Genomic DNA, 22,918 nt, shown 5'->3' with positions numbered 1-22,918 from the left:
ATATTATTCAGCCTTACTCAGGAAAAAAATTCTGACACAAGACATAACATGGATGAACCCTGAAGACAATGCTAAGTGAAATAAGCCAGTAAAAAGGGACAAAAAATATATAATTCCACTTCTACAAGGTATCTAGAGTAGTCAAATTAATGCGATAGAAAGTAGAATGGTGGTTATCAGAGGCTGGGCAGGAAGGGAATGAGGAGTTACTGTTTATTGACTAGAGAGTTTCAGTTTGGGAAGATGAAAAACGTTCTGGAGAGGGATGGTGACAGGGTTGCACAAAAATGTGTATGTACTTAATGACACTGAACTGAACTGTTAAAAGTGGTTAAAATGGTAAATCTGATCCCAATAAAAAAAATTAAGTGAAAACAAAAAAGGTAGTACATTTCATTCTCTTTTTTAAGACTGATCTATCAGCATTATGAAAAGCTCATATCGCATGATAGTAATTACGGTAATTCTAAAATTGAAGCAAACTATCTCCAAACCTTATTAATCAAGGAATTGAATTCCATTAGTCTACAATCCTTTCTCAGGTCATCTTTTGGCTTACACATCATGATGTAGAACTTTCCATCTGATCCTTTCAAAGAGATCTTCTTTGGTTTCTGAAGAGAAGCAAGAATTTCCACCTAAAAGATAATGAGTTATATATAAATTAAGGTCAAGACTTTTTGTTTAAATTTTTATATATAAATATTGTGTTACCTAACAAAAAGAATGTAATAACCTATATTGTGTAGTAAGTTTATTATTTTAACAATTTCTTTTATCATAATCACCAATGATCTACGAAAAGAATGCCCATAAACAGAGAACCACTGTCACCCATTTGGAATGGTTATAAAGTAAAAGGATTACCTCATCAGCAATCTAAGTACTTACACATCCAAATTTAGGCAGCCTCTTCAGGACAGCCACAATATTTAAAAGATCTTTTTTAAGATTTTATTTATTTATTTAAGAGAGAATAAGAGGGAGAGACAGAGATTGTGCACACACCAGCAAGGGGGAGGGTCAGAGGGAAAGGGAGAAGCAGACTCCCCACTGAGCAGGGAGCCTGATGCAGGTGTGGATCCCAGGACCACAGGATCATGACCTGAGGCAAAGGAAGTCACTCACCTGACTGACCCACCCAGGAGCCCCTAAAAGATTTTTGAAACATTTTTTAGAACCTGCTTTAGATCTGGAGACACTGTTTTTAAATGTCTCTAATGGTAAGAAATGCTTATCAATTTAATGTAGCTTCATTTTTGAAAAAGGAAACTCTTCCAAAATCAAGTCCACCTAATGAGGTGAGTTAATAAGCTGAATACTATTAAGTTAAAAACAAAGCATGACTGTAAGTAAGAAAGAATGATTTCATTATGTGGTTTAGTATCTAGCTCTGAAGCAATTAAACAAATGTTTTGATACATAGAATTACTGGAACAAACAGTTTTCAAAAGTATTTACTTAGAAATGTTCTCGTACCACTTTTTAAAAAATAGTCACATATTCAGGGGCACCTGGGTGGCTCAGATGGTTAAGCATCTGCCTTCAGCTCAGGTCATGATCTCAGGGTCCTGGGATTGAGCCCTGCATCAGGCTCCCTGCTCAGCAGGGAGCCTGCTTCTCCCTCTCCCTCTACTGTTTCCCCTGTTCCCCCTCCTAGTGCTCTCTTGCTCTGTCAAATAAATAAATAAAATCTTTAAACAAATAAAATAAAATAGTCACATATTCATAGTCACATATTATACTCAAAAAAAATCAAGCTCTTCTTAGCTGAATTTTGCTTCCTCCTAAAGTATAAGCAAAACCTGTACTTTGTCCTTCTTCTCTTCTCCATTTTTAGGACAAAAGAAAGTATGGAAAAATCAAATTGTGAAAAATAAAAATTATACTAAAACAATAGAAGTATCTAAAAAAATAAAAATACTCGGTTGAATAGGGGCTTTTTTTTTTTTTTTAAGACACTGTCCTAGGGGTTTAGAAGATCAAAAGGAGAGTAAGCATGAACACTGTGTGTGTATATCTTACAATATATAGGGGAAGATAAATGTATATGGTTGAAACATTGACAATAAAGGTAGTAACTGATCAGAAACACACATGTAATGTTAGCAATATGTACTAGAGAAGTGTAGGAGAGAAAACCTACGTGTTCATTGGAGGACGTAGAAAGCTATTGTGAAGGAACCATCTCCCTATTATGCTATTTAAGATGCGAGGCTCTCATTCATCATAATACACATTAGAAAAGTATCAGTCTTTTCCATATGGATATTTCTATAGGTCACAGATATTGGGAATGTGGGATTTTTAACATTTAATTTTATCCCAACAGTATAAGACAGTTTTATTTTTCTATATTTCTAATAATTTTTTACTTTGCAAATAAAATGCACTTAGTCTCTGAGAAAAACACTTTTAAAAAAACTTAATTTGAAATTTTTAACTTAACTAAATTTTAAAATCATTGAGTTACATAACATTGAAGTTTACCGTATCATCAAAGCTTGCAATATAGGCCCAATGCCCAGGAAATGGGTCATGGTTAGCATGGGCACCCGGAATTGATGGAAGAGTAGGTATCATGACAGATTGTAAAGGAATGAGGATTTCACTAAATGTTGGTTCTTCTACCAGCTTTTTAAGCATTTTAAAATGAGTGCTCATGCTTAATGTGGAACTACTTCCATCCACCTAGGGAAAGAAAAGAGTNCATTTTAATTTCTCTGCGTTTACCTTGAATTATAGAACACTTATTTTCAACCAAAACAAAAATTTTACTTCTGTAGTATTTTAGTTACAATGGTTAAGCAGTCAGCGGTTTTCTAAGAATTTGTTATATATCTCATTTTACCCTCTCTGTACTCCTTTGCCTTATCAATAATAGTACCTGCATCACAGGACTGTTTAATGACCAAAGGAGACAATAAAGGCCTACAATCCATTATCAGACATTACAAAATCCGAAAAGCTGTGTAAATCAAACCTTTTTTTTTTGTACCAAATCTCATTTGGCAGCAAAATAATACCTGAACTTCTCACTTAGTAAAAAGATTAGTATGTTTTACCACAGAAACAGTTATGTAACTGGTTATGGGATACTCTATCTGAATACTCTCAGTAGGGATTCTCAATATTGAGTACGTATACTACATTACCTTAAAAATCTGAAAAATTCTGAATTCCTTAATGCAGCCTAGATGGCCACAAAAATTTCAGATAAAGAAGTGAAAACTTATACCTGTAAAGCACTTAGAAAAGTGTCAGTGTTGAGTAAATGTTGGCCATTATCATAACATTGTCTTTGATAATGCCAAGGGCATCAGAAGTCAAAAGGACTAAAGCAGAGAACAAAAACAGATTACTCTTTCAAGGTGTTTACTGATAAAGGGAAGGTGAAAATAGAATAGTCTGTATTTTCTCACCTATAAACAGCTAATAGACTGCATATTTGTAAAGTGAAATGTAGCTATTTACCTATAAAGAGTCTCTCTCCCTTTCCTCATAACTATCCTCACTCCTCATTTTTACCTTTTCTGTGTATATATTTAGGGATTTCCCCCTTGCATTTCCTTGAGCAAAAGAGTATGTTACCCCTGTGAGCATGTTCATACTTTAGATACAAGTACACTGAAACTAAAGTAGTTCTTAAACTAGATGATAACCATCTGTTTAGTTCCCTACAACACTTATCAGCACTGATATGCAGACACAATGCAGACAAAAAGAACGTCTTCATTATCTTTGTTTCCCTTAGCATTAGTGCCTGTCAACAGGCAATGAAATAAGTGTGTACTGAGAGAATGAAATGAAATGAAAAGTAAACCAAAAATCCAATCTTTTTTCATATATAGGTTAATGTATATAAGTTTTGAAAATTTAAAGATATGACACAAAATAACAGAGACAACTTTGAGTATTTTACATAATTGTATTTTTACAGCTTATTTCATATCCCTCTACTTAAATTATTTCTAATTAATATGGATAATTTACTCTCAGAATCTACACTAAGAAGAGCTTTTAGAAATTTTAAAGTATAAATTTGAGAGAGGGACTTGTTAGAAATTTTAAAAACCGCTTTATTAAGGTGACTGCATATATTTAAAGTATATAATTTAATGAATTTTTATGTATGTGTATACCCACTCGTGTTAGAATTTTAACTTAATTAAATCATGTGAAAGAAACCCAGCTAAAATCATAGAGAAGTTTTATATAAATGATCAAATACAGGTCTATAAGTAGGAAGATTTGTGATCATACCGGTTTATTGCACAATTCCAAAAGTTTATCTGTTAGGCGAGTTGCATCTCCAATAAATTTTTCTAAGGATTTTTTCATATGAATAGCTTTATTTAGGATTTCCTTGCATCTGTTCACACGCATGGGATAAGAAGACTGTCATAAAAAAATTAAATGTAGTTTTATACAAGATTTTTTTTTTAAACCCAGAATTTTGGTAGACACAAATCAATTTAAAAAGTATTCATGATGAGAATTTATACTGATGCGAATTTCCTGGAAATCAATTTGGCAATGCTCTAAACAGCCATAAAAATGCTGTTATCCTATGACCTCATGACTTCCCTTCTTAGAATCTATCCTGGTGGAATAATCAGAAGTGAGAATAAATATAGATATGTCTAGATGTATTTATTACAAGAGCAAAACAATGGAAACACAACAGTTAAATAAATTATAGAAAATAATTATACGTTAACTACTAAAGAATTTTACATACTTATTAAAACTTTGTCTTCAAAGAATATTTAATGTATAGGAACATGCTATGGTAAAATGTTAGGTGAAAAATATCAAATTATGTATTTCTATAATCCAAATTTAGCATTAAAATATGTACAGAAAATACACATACAAAAATACAGAAGAATATTAATAGAATTACTGAATTTTAGTTTTTTTTAATAACTGTGTATTTTCCAAATTCTCTAAAATATTTATAATTAAATATATTTACCACCTTACAAATGCCCATTAATAATACAATGAAGTTTTTCTATTATTAATAGCTTAGATACTTTGCAGAAAAAACTTTGAAAAAATAGGCTACCATTTTATACCGAGCACTAACAATTTGACCTCATAGAAAAAAAACATGCTGAATTCTTTATCTTAACATACTAGTTCTTTCATTTGATATGGTAAATATTTCTGAATTTAAAATGATACAAAATGCTTCAATTTCTTTTTTCAAACATATAAAATTTATCTTTTGCTACTAATCTAAGAAAGAAACACTGGAACTTGCATCTTCATATTAGTATTAAATAATCAATGCCATATAGAATGGAAAAAGACACTGTCATGATTACTATATTACCTTTGACACAGCTGTCATCATCCACATTGCTTGTTGAGGATAGGCCAGGAACACTTTGGCTATAATTTCCATCAAGACAACAAAAACTTCATCATGAGAATGACAAATTCGGGAAATCAACTGCGAAAAAGCAGTCAAAAACTGATATGGTGGTAAGTGATTTGTGTGCTCTGTGATAACCTTATTTATTTTAGCTAAATCATTTCTCATTTGTACACGATCAGAACGGCCAGCTGGAAAAAAATCAGTTAAAAAAACAAAGAAAAAAACAGCACATCAGTTCAATTCACAGAAGAAAAATTTTGTTTTAAAAACAGCTTTACAATATACGTTATTCCCACACCCAAAGCTAGATCACTTGCCAATTTGTGAACATAGTTGTCTTTGTCTAAATAGGAAAACATATTTAGGGCCATTCAAAAACTCAAGGGCTATTAATTTTCACTAGAAACACAGAACAAGCCACACTCCACTATAATTTTTAGGGTAAATTATTTGGCTTAAGCTAGTATCTCTCAGTATGTGTTACGTTCAGGAAGGAATGAGCAGATTCTCATTTGCAGCCCTGAACTGCAATACTTAATGTCTTTGTGTTTAGTGTTTCTCCTGTTAGCATTCTTGCTCACACTTATATTCAATCTAAATTAGCAAATTCATTCCTAGCTTTTTGTAAGTTAGATTGTCAAGCCACATGTGACTTTATACCAAAGTTAAAATTTTTCTTATCCCTTAAAATTTTTACATAAAAAATTATACCTTTTTCCCATTCATATGCCTTAGCACCAAAATCAAGCCATAGTGATAACATTCGTGGCATTGACTGATATATGAATTGGTTTCCATATTGTAGAGATCTGCAATTATACAGAAAAGATGTTATTAACATAGTGCTCTTTTTTACATTATATGGATTAAAATGTAAAGACATAGACTACCACTTGAGTTTTACACAGCCTTTTCACAAAAATTATGGTATCAGTATTTCTTCTTAGTAGAGGTTATCTTTGATTCCCTTTTTTCTTTTTTTTTTTAAGATTATTTATTTATTTATTTGAGAGAGAGAGAGAGACCACGTGTGCGTGTGAGGGTAAGAGAGTGTGAGCAATAGTGGGGAAGCGCAGAGGGAGAGGGAGAAGCAGGCTCCCTGCTGAGCAGAGAGCCCAACTCGATCCCAAGACCCTGGGATCATGACCTGAGCCCAAGGCAGACACTTAACCCACTGAGCCACCCAGATGCCCCTTTTTTTTCTTACTATATTCTTCACTAAGCTCTACATTGCTTATACCAAAAGTAATACAACTAATGACCTGTTCTGTCAGTACTTTCAAATTGTCCTTCAGATCTATATCTTCGTTTGCATTCCATAGCCATAATAAGCCTATCAGGTCCAATCACTTCATTTCTGAGAAATTAGAATAACTTCGTCTCCCCAATTTCACATTTCTCTTCAATATATTTTGGACAATTGTTCCTGAAATCCTAGCTTTATCATGCTCTCCCCTGTTCAAAAACAGGAATCAACAGCTACAATTTAAGACCTATATGAAGGACTCTACTTGGTATTCATATATTCACAATCTTATTTCTTTATAACTTTCCAATCTCACTACTCACCAGATTATACATTCCATTAAGTATAATTTCTTCACCATCCTCTGAAAAAACCATTCAACGCTGTTTCTCTGCTAAATCTGTGAAAAGTTAGTAATGTCGTCTTCTTGAATTATCCTTCAAATCCTACCTTCTTCCTGAGGCCTATCAAGATTTCTGTAGCAATGCAGTACAAAGAGATATACTTTTTAAATCATGAAGCCAGTAGCTTGAGTTTTGACCTCAAGTTTGCCCAAACTCTATGAATTCTCGACTTGTTTGTTTCATTTTTGGTATTTTGCTAATAGACATTTCTCATATTTATGCCATTTATTTTCATAGCTGATCACACGTTCTATTATGTTCCATTATTTAAATGTTTTTTATGCTTAAGGTTTCTCTAATAGCTCCTTGAGAGCAAACACTAATGCTTAGTTAATAATTACATAGTATTTTGATCATGCAGGGGATAAGTAAGTCTCAATAGCTAAGTTTACTCCCTTAAGCATCCAAATGTTTTCTTTTATGTACTATGAATAGAATATGTTCTAAAATAACCTTACCTCCTCAAATTGTTTAAAAATTCTCACAGTATACCCAACAGTTTTCTGCACATTGAGGATTCTAGGTAACTTTTTGTTTTAGAACAAATACATTAAATAAATTCTGTATACCAATACACATGATATATGTATGCTAAAACTAAAGAACAAAAGCAAGCTATTACTTATCTTAGAAAAGAAAAATGCATTTAATAATTGTCCTCTACTTATGTTTCCATTTCAAAATGCTAATAGGCCAGGAATTCTGCTTTAATAACAAGCTATTGATAATCATTAATAAATAAAATTAGGTTTGGATTTTATAAAATTTGAATTCCGTTTTGAGAAGAAAGGTGTGGCCAAATCCTGCAATCCAAACACCAATAATGAACAAACATTAATTTCTGAAAATACTGAAGAAGTCAAAGTATCTAATAATAGACAACTTTAAAGAAATTTATTGCTCTGAAATAAGTCATCCTTTAAAATAAAGGAAGAGTACACGAGTATGGGATGCCTGGACGGCTCAGCCAGTTAAGCGCCTGCCTTCGGCTCAGGTCATGATCCTAAGGTCCTGGGATCGACTCCTGTATCGAGCTCCTTGCTCAGCGGGGAGCGTACTTTTCCCTCTGCCTGCAGCCTGCTTCTCCCTCTGCCTGCCACTCCCCCTGTTTGTGCTCACTTTCTCTCTAACACCAGCAACAACAAAAAAGAGTACATGAGTATGATAAGAAGAATGAATGAAGGGGCTCCTGGGTGGTTAGTCAGTTAAGCATCTGCCTTTGGCTCAGGTCATGATCCCAGGGTCCTGGGATCAAGCCCTGCATTGGGCTCCTTGCTCAGTGGGGAGTCTGCTTCTCCTCCTGCCCCTCCCACCTCATGCTCACAGTCTCGCGCTCTCTCAAATAAATAAATAAATAAATAAATAAAATCTTTAAAAAAATGAATGACATGTCATTATTACTTCTTAGGAAATAGTATGTGAAGACATAAACAGTAGGCATGAGACAATACACTATGTGATAATACACTAATATATAAAATTAAGTTATATTCTACCTGTTATCTAGTCTAAAAGATAAACTCTTCCTACAAGTCCAATGTCAAAAGCATTTTCATTTATAGCATTTCTTAGCAGAATGGGCAGGAAGAAGACATTCCATTGGTAATTATAACCAATAAATATATTACATTTAGGGTCTTCTGGAATTCTAGGGAAGGGGACTCAAGAGATGGGGGTTTGGAATGGGAAGGGCACTTAATTTTCATTGTATAATATTGGTACTACTGAGTTTAAAAACACATATGCACCTTACTTTTTCCATTTATAAAGTTATTTTTTAAAAGGAAGAAAGAATGATATAAAGAAAAAATTTATATCTCATCTAAAGCTAAAGACTGAGAAATCGTTCTTTTTGATAGCTGAGTATATTCCGTTGTATATATGGACCACATCTTCTTAATCCAGTCATCTGTTGAAGGGCATCTCGGCTCCTTCCACGATTTAGCTATTGTGGACAATGCTGCTACGAACATTGGGGTGCATATGGCCCTTCTCTTCACTACGTCTCTATCTTTGAGGTAAATACCCAGTAGTGCAATGGCTGGATTCAAGCAGAGAAAGACAATTATCATATGGTTTCTCTCATCTATGGAACATAAGAACTAGGAGGATCGGTAGAAGAAAGGGATAAAGAAAGGGGGGGTATTGAGAAGGGGGAATGAAGCATGAGAGACTATGGACTCTGCAAAACAAACTGAGGGCTTCAGTGGGGGGGGGAATGGGATAGACTGATGATGGGTAGTAAGGAGGGCACGTATTGCATGGTGCACTGGGTGTCATACGCAACTAATGAATCATCAAACTTTACATCAAAAACCAGGGATGTACTGTATGGTGAATAACACAATAAAAATATTATTATGAAAAAAAATTAAAGTTAAAGACTGAATCAGTGGTAAAGCAGAAAACATACTGGATATGCTAAAATCTGTGATTAACAGTTCAAGATCAAGAGTCACTGTGACGTATTTAATCAGCACATATCAGTTCACACACTTACCTGCCAAAATGAAGAACTATATACCGAATGAGATCACCCTGCTTTTCCATTTTGTTGTCTGTGACCATGGGCATCAATTTGTCATAATACTTGGCAAGGTAAAAATGCCCATCCTCCCACTCTGGCAGGAACAAGGTCACATCCTATAAAAGACAACACCAGATACTCACCTAAGAAAACCCCATACTATACTGGGAAATAAAGTATGAATAGATGATTAGGGATCAAAAAGTACAAGACACACATGTAGGCAGAGCAAAGTCAAAGGCAGAGTGACTTTTTCATTTGGATAAAGAATTTTCTTAGAAAGGTTTTCTCAGGATGGCTGGTTGGTTCTGGTGAGTTGTCCACTGGCCAACATGAAATAGTGTTGGGATAATTAACTATTTAGGGAAAGAAAACTCCACTTACATTGCTACTTTATATGTCATCAAAATAATTTCCAAATGGATTAAGGTATTATGAAAGTGTTTATATGTATATTTTTATTATTAAAAAAAATCTCAGTGAAAGGAAAATATCAAAGCTCTGAGGAGGATAGGACTTTTAAAGCATAAAAATATAGTTAAAAAAATTACATCTTATTTTTCTCCAAGATCTTTCATGCGTTACTGCCCTCCCTCTCAACTCCTTTAAAATCAGGTTTCTAAGAATTCACGCCTTTTTCACTCCGCAAACTATTTCTTCATGGTTTCAGTCTTCGGCATTGCCCAAAAGCACTCCTTAAATCTAAAAGATCCTTCCCAATTCTGATCTCATTTGAACTCTCTTCAGCATCTGTTTCTGTTGTCCACACCATTTCCTCTTTGAAACACTTTCTTCCCTTGGTTTCAGTGAGGCCACAATCTTCCAAGTTTTCTCCTACCTTTCTGGCCACTCCTACTCTGTCCTCTGTATCATTTCCTTTCCCTTTCCCTGCCTTTTAAGTATTTGTGTATTTATTTTAAAACAATACTATTTGGAATGTGATGGAAAACACATAGAAAGACGGACTATAAAAAATAATTTTTTTAATGAAGTTTCACTCTTAATTCAAGCAAGTATGAGAACATAGTTTGAAGCAGGAACATAAATGAGATCTTGAGTTTCCCCTGAACCTAATCCTGCACACAGACGGCACCTGCCTGTGGATAGAGGAGAGAATGACATGACTAGATGTATGGAACAGATGCTGGATTCATGTGCCCAACCAGCCAAGGCTGCCAGTGCCCCTCCCCAATCTAGTCAGAGAAGCAAAGGGAATAAGGAAACATACTAAAAGTTCTTTTAAAAAGATGTTTTTCAGTCTGGTTTTACCATCATTTTACCCTCCTTCTTTCCTCTTACCTGTCTCCTCCTTTCTTCTTTTCTGGTTTAAGTTTTAAAAATTTATTTTGGAAAGTAAAATTTACATACAGAAAAATACACAAATCTCGTATGTATAGCTTGATCAATTATCACAAAATAATCACATACAGGAATCCCAGAAACACAAGCTCCCCCATTCACCCTCCCAATCACTACCTCCTTTCTTTTCCTTGAAAATAACGACTGCTGCAGAGTGCATGTTTGTGTACACCCACCCCCAAATTCATGTTGAAGCATAATCCCCAAAGTGATAATATTTGGAAGTGGGGCCTTTGGGAGGTGATTAGGTCATGATATGGAACCCTCATGGATAAGATTAGTGCCCTTAAAACACAGACCCCTAAGACCTCCCTCACCCCCTTGTAAGATTGCAGTCTATGAACCAGGAAGCAGGCCCTCATCAAACACCAAATGTACTAGCACCTTGATCTTGCTTCTGAGCCTCCAGAACTGTGAGAAATAAATGTCTGTTGTATAAGTCACTCAGTTTATGTTATACATTTATTATAGCATATGGTTCTTACAGCCGCCCAAACAAACTGACAACCACTATTTGAACTTCTAATACAGTCATTTTGTTTTGCCCATTTTTGAACTTTATAGAAATGGAAACATACTACATGTATTATTTTCTATCTAGCTTTTTTCATTCAACATTATGTTTGTGAAACCAATCGAAGTTATTGCACGTAACTTTGGTTTGTTGGTTTTCTTCGCTACATAGTATTCTATTACAGGAATATCTTAGAACTTGTCTATCCATTCTTTTCCCTTCCCCACCTCTTGCTTACCCATTCTATAACCAACTGACATTTGGGTTACTTCCAGTTAAAATCTACAAATGATGTTGGTATAAACATTTTTGAACATATCCTATAGAGACAAGTAGAATGGCTGGGTCACAGTATTATCTTGAGCAGATAATGCCAAACTGCTTTCCAAAATGATTGTACCAATTTATACTTCCAGCAACACTGCAAGAGAGTCTAAACACTCTACAGTCTTTCTAAGGCCTTGTCAATCTTTAAATTTTAGCTTTTTAATAGGTATATAGTGTTGCCTTGTAATGTTTTTAATTTGCATCTATGCCTGTTTACTACAATTTGATACATTTTCTTTATTTGTTTTTGGTCTTTTATGTATTTACTTCTGTAAGTCGTCTATACAATTCTTGTCTCAGGTTTCTTATTGACTTTTAAGAGTTCTTACTGTATTCTGGATATGAGCCTCTTATCATTTATGTGTTGCAAGTACCTTCTAACCTATGGCTTGCCTCTACATTCATAATGGTACCTTTTCATGAACAGAAATTCGTATTATTATTTTTTAAAAAAAGACTTTATTTACTTAATTGACAGAGAGAGAGAGAGCACAAGCAGGGGGAGTGGCAGGCAGAGGGAGAAGCAGGCTCCCCGCTGAGCAGGGAGCCCGATGCAGGATTTGATCCCAGGACCCTGGGATCATGACCTGAGCCAAAGGCAGATGCTTAACCGACTGAGCCACCCAGGCGCCCCCCCGAGAAATTCATATTATTAATATATTTAAATTTATCAATCATTTCTTTTACAGTTGGTCATTTTGGTCTGTTTCAGAAGTCCTGACCTACTTCTAGGTTTGAAGATACTCTCTTAGAATACAATGCTTTAGAAACTATCATTTTGCCTTTCACATTTAGATCCAGAATCTACCTGAAGTTTACCTTTGTTAATGGTGTGACGGTCAAATTTGACTTTTTTTTCCTATAAGATAACCAAATGATACAACACCATTTATTAAAAAGACTATCCCTAGGGGCACCTGGGTGGCTCAGTGGGTTAAGCATCTAACTCTTGATTTTGGCTCAGGTGGTGATTTCAGGGTCGTGGGATCAAGGCCCATGTTGGGCTCCTCACTGAACATGGAGCCTGCTCAGGATTTTCTCTCTCTCTCTGCCCTTCTCCCAGCCCCAGCCAGGCATGCAGGCTTTCTAAAAACAAAAAACCAAAAAAAAAAAACAAAAAAAAAAAACAACTATTCCTCATGGCTACTTACGCCATCATGACATAGCTTTAGGGATGTAGCTAGTATAATCAGATTCTAACTTTGGTATCATGAGGGCAACTCTCCCTCCTCCTCCAACCCAGGCTTCAGTGCAAGAGATGAAAGACCTGGAAGATCTGCTATAAATTTTGCTGTGAAGAATTAGTGAGTTTTTGTGTGCTTCAAAAGTTAGAAAAAATTCAGATCTCTCCAACTGGGAGAGTGAAAATTACAAAGTATGACTTTAGGATCTGCCTCATTACTACTGCCCTTTAGTACAGTATAAAATAAATAAATAAATAAATATATATATGTATATATATGTATTATATTTTAAAAATTTATTTATTTGAGAGATCAGAGTACACTGGAGGAGGGGCAAAGGGAGAGGGAGAGGAAGTCTCTCTCTTTTTTTTAAGATTTTATCTATTTATTTGACAAAGAGTGGGGGAGAGAGCAAAAGAAAGCACAAGCAGGGAGAGCAGCAGCAGGAGAGGGAGAAGCAGGCTCCTTGCTGAGCAGAGAGCCTGATGTGGGGCTCAGGACCCTGGGATCATGACCTGAGCTGAAGGCAGACGCTTAACCAACTGAGCCACCCAGGTGCTGGAGGGAGGGAAAGTCTTTTTTTTTTTAAGATTTTATTTATTTATTTGACAGAGAGAGACAGCCAACGAGGGAGGGAACACAAGCAGGGGGAGTGGGAGAGGAAGAAGCGGGCTCCCAGCGGAGGAGCCCGATGTGGGGCTCGATCCCAGGACTCTGGGATCACACCCTGAGCCGAAAGCAGACGCTTAACGACTGAGCCACCCAGGCGCCCCTAGGGAGAGAAAGTCTTAGGCAGACTCCGAATGCTGAGTGCAGAGCCTATGTTGTAAACAGAGCCTCATGTCTGGCTCCTTGCTCAGCAGGGAATCTGCTTCTCCCTATCCCTCTGCCTGCTGCTCCCCTGTGCTCCGTCAAATAAATAAAATCTTTAAAGAATAAAATAAAATAAAATCATTTTATACATTTTCAAGAAAAAAAAAGATTGAGTTTCTAATGAAACTGCATTATACATATACTTGCCTTATATTTTTTCATAACTGCATTGCTCTCAAAGTTAGCTGTTTCCTCCATAAATCGGCCCACTAGTAGCATAGCTCGACCATGGATTAACATGTTCTTACTCTCAGTTGGGGTTTTATTTTCAGGAAAACATAATTCAACACCCTTCTGAAGAACAATTAGTGCCTGATGAACATCACCCTAAAAGGAAAAAGGCAACAAGTCTTTTAAGTTATTTCTGTTTTCTGAAAAACAAAATTATTAGTACTTTAAGTCCATTAAGTATGTTTTATGTATAAATCTTTGTAATTTCATATTCGTCTCTCATTTCCCTCCTATGAAAGTATAATCCTAAAAAGGAAGCATCGCTTCATTTCATGTAGAACTCATATTCATTCATTCACTCATTTTTATAGTCAAAGTACAAGGAACTGAAGATATATGTAGATGACTGGGGATAAACAAGCACGAGTAAATAAAAATATCTGGCTTAAAAAAGTTCATAGTCAAGTGAGGAAATTGACTATGTAGAACAGCAACACAATGCTAAAAGCTATTAACAGAGGAATACATATGGGTATTATTAAGCACAAAGAAGGGAATCTCCTAAATATACATGAAGATACAGGAAATTGGAGGAGAGCAGCACTCAGGAAAAGTTACCAAATGAGGAAAATTTGAATTAGGTTTTATTTTTTATTATTTTTTTATTTTTATTTTTTTTAAAGATTTTATTTATTTATTTGACAGAGAGAAAGGCAGCAGGAGAAGAAACACAAGCAGGGGGAGCAGGAGAGGGAGAAGCAGGCTTCCTGCTGAGCAGGAAGCCCAATGCAGGGCTTGATCCCAGAATCCTGGGATCATGACCTGAGCTGAAGGCAGACGCTTAACGACTGAGCTACCCAGGCGCCCCCTGAATTAGGTTTTAAAGAATGAGTAGCAATACTCCTGGAAGTGAATCCAGTGAAGGACATTCTTGGTAAAAGGAATAATAATTTGGGGCCGCCTGGGTAGCTCAGTTGGTTAAACGTCTGACTCTTGATCTCAGCTCCTCTGGTCTTAATCTCAAGGTTGAGGGGAAAAAAAAGGAATAATAACTCTACTTGGAAAAGGCAAGTAGTCTGGTTTTAGCCAAAGCCTTAAGGGTTTACGAGACAGTGAGTGATAAATGAAGTTGAAGAGACAGACTGGAACTCGATCAGAAAAAGCCTTGTATACTTTCTGGAGGTCAGACTTAATCATAAAGGCATGAAGAATACTTCAAAAGATTTTAATCAGAGGAGCTACATGATTCAATGTGCATTTTAGAAAGACCACGAACTGCAGTCACGTGCCCAGAGAAATAGGGAGACTCAAAAAAAAAAAGCTATTAATATTATTAGAGGCTATAAATGCTAAGGGCATGAATGAAAGCAGCAAAGATAAATGAGAGAGGATTCGAAAGTTGTCTTTTTTTTAACTTTCAAATATGCAATAAGGTATTATTAACTACAGTCACCATGCTGTATATTACACCATGACTTATTTATTTTATAACTGGAAGTTTGTAACAAAATATCAAAAGATGGGGCACCTAGAGTGGCTCAGTTGGTAGAGCATGCAACTTTTTTTTTTTTTTTTGAGAGCGCATGTGTGAGGCTCTATCTCACGACCCTGAGACTGTGACCTGAGCTGAAAATCAAGAGTCAGAAGCTTAACCAACTGAGCCACCCAGACACCCCAAGCCTGCTCAGGGTCATGAGTTTGAGACTCAGGTTGGAAGCAGAGTTTACTTAAGAAAAAAGAAAATCAAGAAGATATTTCTAGGGAAAATGTAGTCTCCACTTGGATGTGGAAAATGAGGAAAAGGAAGAAGTTCAAAATGATACCCAGATTTCTGTCTTAGATGAGAGGATACAACAGAGTCCTATTTAGAGAAACAGAGAATATATGAGAAGCAGTCATTGAATAGTAAAGGATGAACTGCATTTTGAACATACTGAATTTAAGGTATTACAAGACAAAGACTAGCACGAGCTTAGAAAAAGACCAGGTACTGACAAGTATGAGCTGAATCATTACTTTCGCCTCCACAATCACAGATGGCACCAGCAACAGTTGCTGAATGTCAATTTCAGAACATGCTATGCTTACTACTAATTCCAGACTGGCGGCAGACATAAGGAGGTATGTAAGTAATAACCATTTAAATCTGGGGCGTAATCTTTGCAGGTAGTTCAGATACTCAAAAAGCTTCCTTCTCATTACTATTGCTTCAATCTGGGGATTGCTGGGGACTTCTGTTCTTATGCTAAGCCTTTCCTGATAGGCTAGATCAGAAATTAATCTTGACAATAAAACCGGACTAATTATCTGCCAAGGATAGAAGTTTGGAACAGTGTTATTTTCATTTAACAAATACCTTTGAGTGTCTACTACATGTACATGTAAAAACAAAGTAAAAATTGGCTGCTTCTCTCAAGGAAAAAAAAAAAAAAAAGGGAATACATGTACCCTGTATATATACAGGAGGTAAAAACAAAGTAAAAATTGGCTGCTTCTCTCAAGGAAAAAAAAAAAAAAAGGGAAAACAGATGAAAACTGAAAGAACTGCACTTTAATCTTGAAATGGAAAAGATGTTTAGGGACTTCAGGAAAGAAGGAATGGTTTCTTCTAAATTATGATAAAATGATAAAGATGACAGAAAATGACTCTGAAAGTAGATTAGGGATCATCTCTTAGTCAGGCATTGATAGGTAGTATATAATCTACAACAGAATATGTGTGAGTGTGTGTGTGTGCGTGTGTGTGTGTGTGTGTGTGTGTGTGTATATATATATATATACATGATGTTCTCTTGGCCATTACCTTGGACCACAGCCACTTTGCCCTTTCCACATACAGTTCAGCAAGCCGTGATTCTCCAGCATTAAGGAGAGCATTATAGGCTGTCTGGTGGTGACCAGCTTTTCTAGCTACTCTGGCACTCTGTAGCCAGCATTCTCCAACCATTTCATTGTAATCTGGTCTAAATGAAAATGACAAAAACAGGGGGAAAGAGCATTTTTAAGTATATTCAACAATTTAACTAAAAATATCTCTTCTTGAAATGGAACCTTCTCAATATACTATTTCAAAGAAATCAAAGAAGATTAATTTGTTAAAAATCTGATTTAATTTTCTTAGCGTGCTCAAGTTTTGTCAATTACAAGTCTATGAAAATTCTAATACTGACTTATATCTGTACCTCTCCCAGATACATTAACAATAAAAAATGATATATTGCATATAAAAGTAATTCTCAAGTTGTAGGTTCACTTCAACTTACATAGTATTGCTTTGACAATTGATAATAGAAAAATATAGATTCAAAGAGAAAATTAAGAAAGATAAATACTCCCAAGTAATATGCAAATGTAATAGTAAATTCATGATTGCTGACATGAAAAAAAAAAAGAAGTGTGAAAAACCTTTTGTTGAGGCTTAATAAAGCTCTCCGGAGAGCCAGGATGGGCTCCTTGGCTCTGTAGGAATTCTGGGTCATTTCTAGTCGAGCTACCCAGTTTAGAGAATCTTCTTGAGAACTGTCACCTGGCGACTGGTGAAAAAGTGGTTTGATGCTATGCTCCAACTCACACAACATGTGCAATCTGAAGAGAGATAGAACCTATGTTAAAATGTTATCATATTCACCCTATTAATCTCATATACAAAGTACATACTCAAATTAGCCATGAAGAATCTGAAATGTGAAGCCTTTGGAAGAACTTCAGCCAATATATATTCTTGGTAATATAAACAGTAACATTTTTATCTTTTTAAATTGGATATAAAACACAACTTAGGTTGATTTAAACGTTTGGTGCTTTGCTATGGTCCCCAAATTCCTATTAAATTGGAGAAGAGTATATAAAACTAAATTCAAGTGTATGAAAACAAATTTTATGACATATGTAACAACAAAAAAAATATGGATCCATTATAAATCAACAGAAATATCTGCATATATTGCTGGTGCTTCTGTAAGAGGGCCTGACATAGTAGATGCCAGCAAAAAATTGTGAAATAATGCAATTTTATTTTTTCTAAGAATGATGGAAATACTCATGACACATTCACACTAGCTTTTTTTCCATTATTATACTCAGTGTCTATGACTCAGTGTTCAAGGACGCAGTTGAGTAGCTACAGAAGAGAATTAATCTCAGTGGTCCAACTTACAGTTTCATTAAACTATTACCAAAGGGGCCAATACAAATTATAGTAAATTCTTCTAAATTAAAAAAAAAAAAGTTCTTACTTATTTTTAAAATTATAACATCTATTAATTTCCTCAGGTGAACTAAAAGACCTGAAATGTTTTTCATCATTTTCTTCCTTATCTCTAAAAGTTAATTTTCCTTTCTACTAGTGTAATGCCTACATTTTTGGGGCAGGAAATGTCAAATGCATTTCTAAATGAGGAGAGGAAACTAACAAGTACTGAGCACCAAAGTGTCAGGCATAGTACATGTCTACACTACTTAGGTTAGTTATAGAGCAAGTACAATATGACGTAACAAAAGGATGAATACAAGATATTCTTATTTTTTAGAAGTCTCATAATTGCCTTTCCAATGAAAAGGATATATATTAGAACATTTTTTAAAAACTAAAGGGTGAGGGGCACCTGGCTGGCTCAGTTGGTAGAGCACTGAGTTGTGAGTTTGAGCCCCATGCTGGGCATAGAGATTACTTAAAAAACAAAACAAAATAAAAAAACTATTAAGGTGATTGCGAGATAAAGGAATAAAAGAGCCATTGTGTGTAGATACACATGATACCAAATATATTATTGCTTATTTACTAACCAAATGTTCCAATCTGTCAGAAGACAGTTACACACCAGGAATATAAAGATGGAAACCCCCATATACCTTACAATATATTCATATCCTCGTTGATAAGAGCCTCTTTCGAAGCTTGCAGCTGAAAGAGGTACAATTTGTTCTGCTCTCACTAGTTTCAGTGTGTCATAAAAAGCTGTGGTATCTCTTTTTTTGGCTGATAATAATAGCTGTCCCAGTCTGACACTCCATGTTGTAGATTTCCCATCTGAAAAATAAATGTAGAGTCAAGGAATGCCATAGGGCCCCAAAACAAGCCTTATTTCATTTGGTAAAATGGTCAGCAGAGATACTGGAACAGATGGTTTCATTCTACTTTGAACAACTAAACAAGGCAATTATAAAACAAGCTGAAAGATTAATTATAGATGTTACTTAGCTACTTAAGTCTGAATATTTATAGCATATTAAAACTGCTTATATATTAAGAAGTAATTTTACCTGCTGCCAAATAGTTTTCCACCAAATCCCACTGTGACAATTTCCAAGCTGCTTCCACTCTGTATGTGTTTAATTCATCTGTCCATTCAGACCTATTAAGAGAAGCCAATATCAACCAAACTTTATTTAAAGTGGCATTCAGAGATTTTTTTCATTGTTTTAGAACTCTATTTACTATATTTATTTATTACTCTATTTATTGTATTATATTGTATTTTTGTACTTAGATACAAAATAGTTATCTCTATCCAAAATAACCCCTCAATTGTTAATCTTTCCATTCCCCCAAAACATTTTTTTCAATAATTACTTCTAAAAGGGCCATTTAAAAATTCCATTCCTTAACAAATTAAATTGTGCCATATATTAGACTAGAATCAATGCCTGGGTAATTACAAAGTGCAGTTGTAAAATTAGCTGTGTGCTTAACTTACATTTAAAAAATGTAATACGTGAGTGAATTTTTTACTTACAAAAAAATCTAAAACAGCAGCATAAATACTGAATACCCTCTAATTTCTAAAAACTGTTCAAAACAAGGCTAAAAGAAATGCACTAGAAATACAGTTTTCTGAAGTCCAGTTGTGAATAATTTTACAAGCTTATCACCAGGTGCCAAAAATATCAAAATTTTAAGATAAAAATCCGAGTAGAATTAGCAGGATTTGCGGGGCGCCTGGGTGGCACAGCGGTTAAGCGTCTGCCTTCGGCTCAGGGCGTGATCCCAGCGTTATGGGATCGAGCCCCACATCAGGCTCCTCCGCTATGAGCCTACTTCTTCCTCTCCCACTCCCCCTGCTTGTGTTCCCTCTCTCGCTGGCTGTCTCTATCTCTGTCGAATAAATAAATAAAATCTTTAAAAAAAAAAAAAAAAAAAAGAATTAGCAGGATTTGCTATCTAGAGGGGATGTTCCATACTAAGCATTACACCAAGTACTAAAACACAATGAAGATCAGGCTGTGAGAACTTATCCAGAAAAATAGGAAGATTAAAAATAGTAATATAGTCAACAATTTTGGAGAAATATTTGTTTAAATGCAAATATTCTCCCCAAAGAAAACACGACCATTTGATTCAATAGGAAAGAGCAATCTTGACTGAATATTGACACTTGCCTTTTCAGAGCTCAAAGATCAAAAGGCCCTATGTACCCTAGATCCAGAAAGAAGACAAGAGGAGTCTAACTGTTCAGCATACATAATTAGGAAACTTGACACCTAGGCTTGACCCGTGACAAACCTTCCCAAATTACTTTATTTATAAGGTCTCTCAACTAACCTAGAGAAACATCTAAAACATATAACCATTCTTTCTCTGCCTCTGCAAAGCTTCCTCCCTCATTTCATGAATTCCACCACTGTGAAACCATCTGATTAACAGTGAGTTTCTCTGCTCTCAAACATTATAGAATTGTGGTCTTTACAAATCACTGCTGGGAATTTATAGAAACTATACTCGGAAGAACTGTTTTGAGAGTCCTAACTAAAAACGGTGGCCAGTGTGCTCTTTGGTTAACTGAGATACCATCCCTTTTGATCAGATCTCACTGCCCAGAATAGTCAGTTGACATCTGGTAAATTTATCAAGAAGTAAGTCTTTTAGCTCTCAGAGCAAGGCAGCTTCAAGAGCAGAATCAACCTCCACAGTTATTTCTCAGACCAGAAGAACTGTGCAGCCTTAATCTTTGTCATACATAAGTACTGCTTTTTTGTATCATTTGGTTTGCTATAACAAACCCATTTTCTTTAGGAAAGAAGGCAGCTTTCATTTTTATCAATCCTTTAGGGAAAAATCAACCCACACAGTCTGGAGTGGTATTCTATAAACCAGTCACAAGGTTTCCCCCTCCACAACACAGAAAATAACTGGTGTTGATAATGCAGACAGAGCTTCGATACTTTTTGGAAGTGTTCCTATGAGCCTCACTTGTAGCAGGTGAGCTTGGGAAGGTTTCTGTCTTAAAGCCAATATAATTCAAGGGTGACTCTTGGGACAGAAGATAAGCTGTTAAGTGCTACATCAACTTATGGCAAAGTAGAAAAAAATATTTTTTGTTGCATATCTCCAATACCATGAAAACATAAAAAATATTTCGTTTCTTCAATAAATGTTATGTCAACCCAATTCACTAATTAAAATTTTCCCATTCAGATTAACAAAAGAAAATCATTCTTTAAAAAATATTACCTGTTAGCATGTACTCCATTCACCTGAGTGATTACGGTAGACAGCTGACCAAGACCTAACATGGACTTCACTACACCATGATAATGAATGATCTAGAAATTTGAAAATATTTATAACAGCAATTATCATTTCAAATATACCTTGGAAAACAAAGACAGTTTAACTGATATTCATTAAAAAGTACCATTTGCCTCATTGAGCCTATCCTTAGTTCAGCAACTGACTTGCCTGGCCTACTGGCAAAGCCCCCAACAATGTCTTCACACATGTGAATATTAAAAATTATAGGGGCGCCTGGGTGGCACAGCGGTTAAGCGTCTGCCTTCAGCTCAGGGCGTGATCCCAGCGTTATGGGATCGAGCCCCTCATCAGGCTCCTCCGCTATGAGCCTGCTTCTTCCTCTCCCACTCCCCCTGCTTGTGTTCCCTCTCTCGATGGCTGTCTCTATCTCTGTCAAATAAATAAATAAAAAATCTTAAAAAATAAATAAATATATATATATATATATACATAACCTAAAATATTCTCAGACTGAATTTATTATTTTTTCCAGATTCGGTCTAATTTTTGGTTCAAATCAAATATAAAAGTAAGGAGTACTCTTTAATATTTTGTTTAAAGATTATTGGCAATACTAATTCTCACACAAAAATTAAAATTCAAAGTTCACAGTAACATTAATATAGATTCAGGGCTTTAGTAACTAAAAACTTATACAGGATTATACAGTATTCTTTAAAATTGAAAACAAGGGGTGCCTGGGTGGCTCAGTTGTTAAGCGTCTGCCTTCGGCCCAGGGCATGATCCCAGGGTCCTGGGATCGAGCCCCGCATGGGGCTCCCTGCTCTGCTGGGAGCCTGCTTCTTCTTCTCCCACTCCCCTTGCTTGTGTTCCCTCTCTCACTGGCTGTCTCTCTCTCTGTCAAATAAATAAATAAAATCTTAAAAAAAAAATAAACAAAAATCTATGAAATGCTTTAAAAGATAAAATAAAATTGAAAACAAGATTGTGAGAAATAAAGACTGTGTACATTGAGCTTCTGAGAAAATGAACATGTCAAATACAACAAAAAGCAATATCCCAAGATTAGAGAGAATCTAAGCCAAGATTATAAATCAATAATTCTAAACTCCCTTTCTGTCCTTGTAAACATGAGCTATATTAACATACCCCCATTATAATTGTGGCTCAGTGATTCTAAGGGACCATTTCAGAAATTCACAGATGATGGTAGGGGGCATTTGAAATCTGAAAATGTTTCCTAGGCTGTAGAGAATCACAATTATTATTAAATAATTGACATATGTGTTTTACTTTTTATTGCAAACTAAAATTGTATACATCTGAGTAACTGGACACACAGCTTAATATAAATATAATCCTCAACAAACCTCATTCATTTGGGGGATTTCTAAGGTCACAGAAATTTGGCACTGAAGGGATTTTTGAGATCATCTCACATCTCTATTTTTATCAA

General features: G+C 35.3%; 1 protein-coding gene across 1 annotated transcript in view; it reads right to left on the bottom strand.

Annotated features, from left to right (window-relative positions):
- Window positions 1–22,918, bottom strand: part of ATR (ATR serine/threonine kinase) — a 102,328-nt gene that overhangs the window by 14,004 nt on the left and 65,406 nt on the right. The window contains exons 30-41 of the mRNA XM_008707724.2: window positions 21,442–21,533; window positions 19,254–19,345; window positions 18,843–19,020; window positions 17,397–17,576; window positions 16,795–16,954; window positions 13,968–14,147; window positions 9,537–9,679; window positions 6,098–6,195; window positions 5,342–5,574; window positions 4,264–4,398; window positions 2,491–2,691; window positions 495–638 (exon numbers count right to left, since the gene is read on the bottom strand). Coding sequence (XP_008705946.2) covers window positions 495–638; window positions 2,491–2,691; window positions 4,264–4,398; window positions 5,342–5,574; window positions 6,098–6,195; window positions 9,537–9,679; window positions 13,968–14,147; window positions 16,795–16,954; window positions 17,397–17,576; window positions 18,843–19,020; window positions 19,254–19,345; window positions 21,442–21,533 — 1,836 coding nt within the window. The remainder of the gene's footprint in view (window positions 1–494; window positions 639–2,490; window positions 2,692–4,263; window positions 4,399–5,341; window positions 5,575–6,097; window positions 6,196–9,536; window positions 9,680–13,967; window positions 14,148–16,794; window positions 16,955–17,396; window positions 17,577–18,842; window positions 19,021–19,253; window positions 19,346–21,441; window positions 21,534–22,918) is intronic.

The sequence above is a fragment of the Ursus maritimus genome, unplaced genomic scaffold (genome assembly GCF_017311325.1).
Source record: "Ursus maritimus isolate PB19 unplaced genomic scaffold, ASM1731132v1 scaffold_20, whole genome shotgun sequence".
In the NCBI taxonomy this organism is placed as follows: Eukaryota; Metazoa; Chordata; class Mammalia; order Carnivora; family Ursidae; genus Ursus; species Ursus maritimus.
This window is presented reverse-complemented; position numbering and strand designations above follow the sequence as displayed.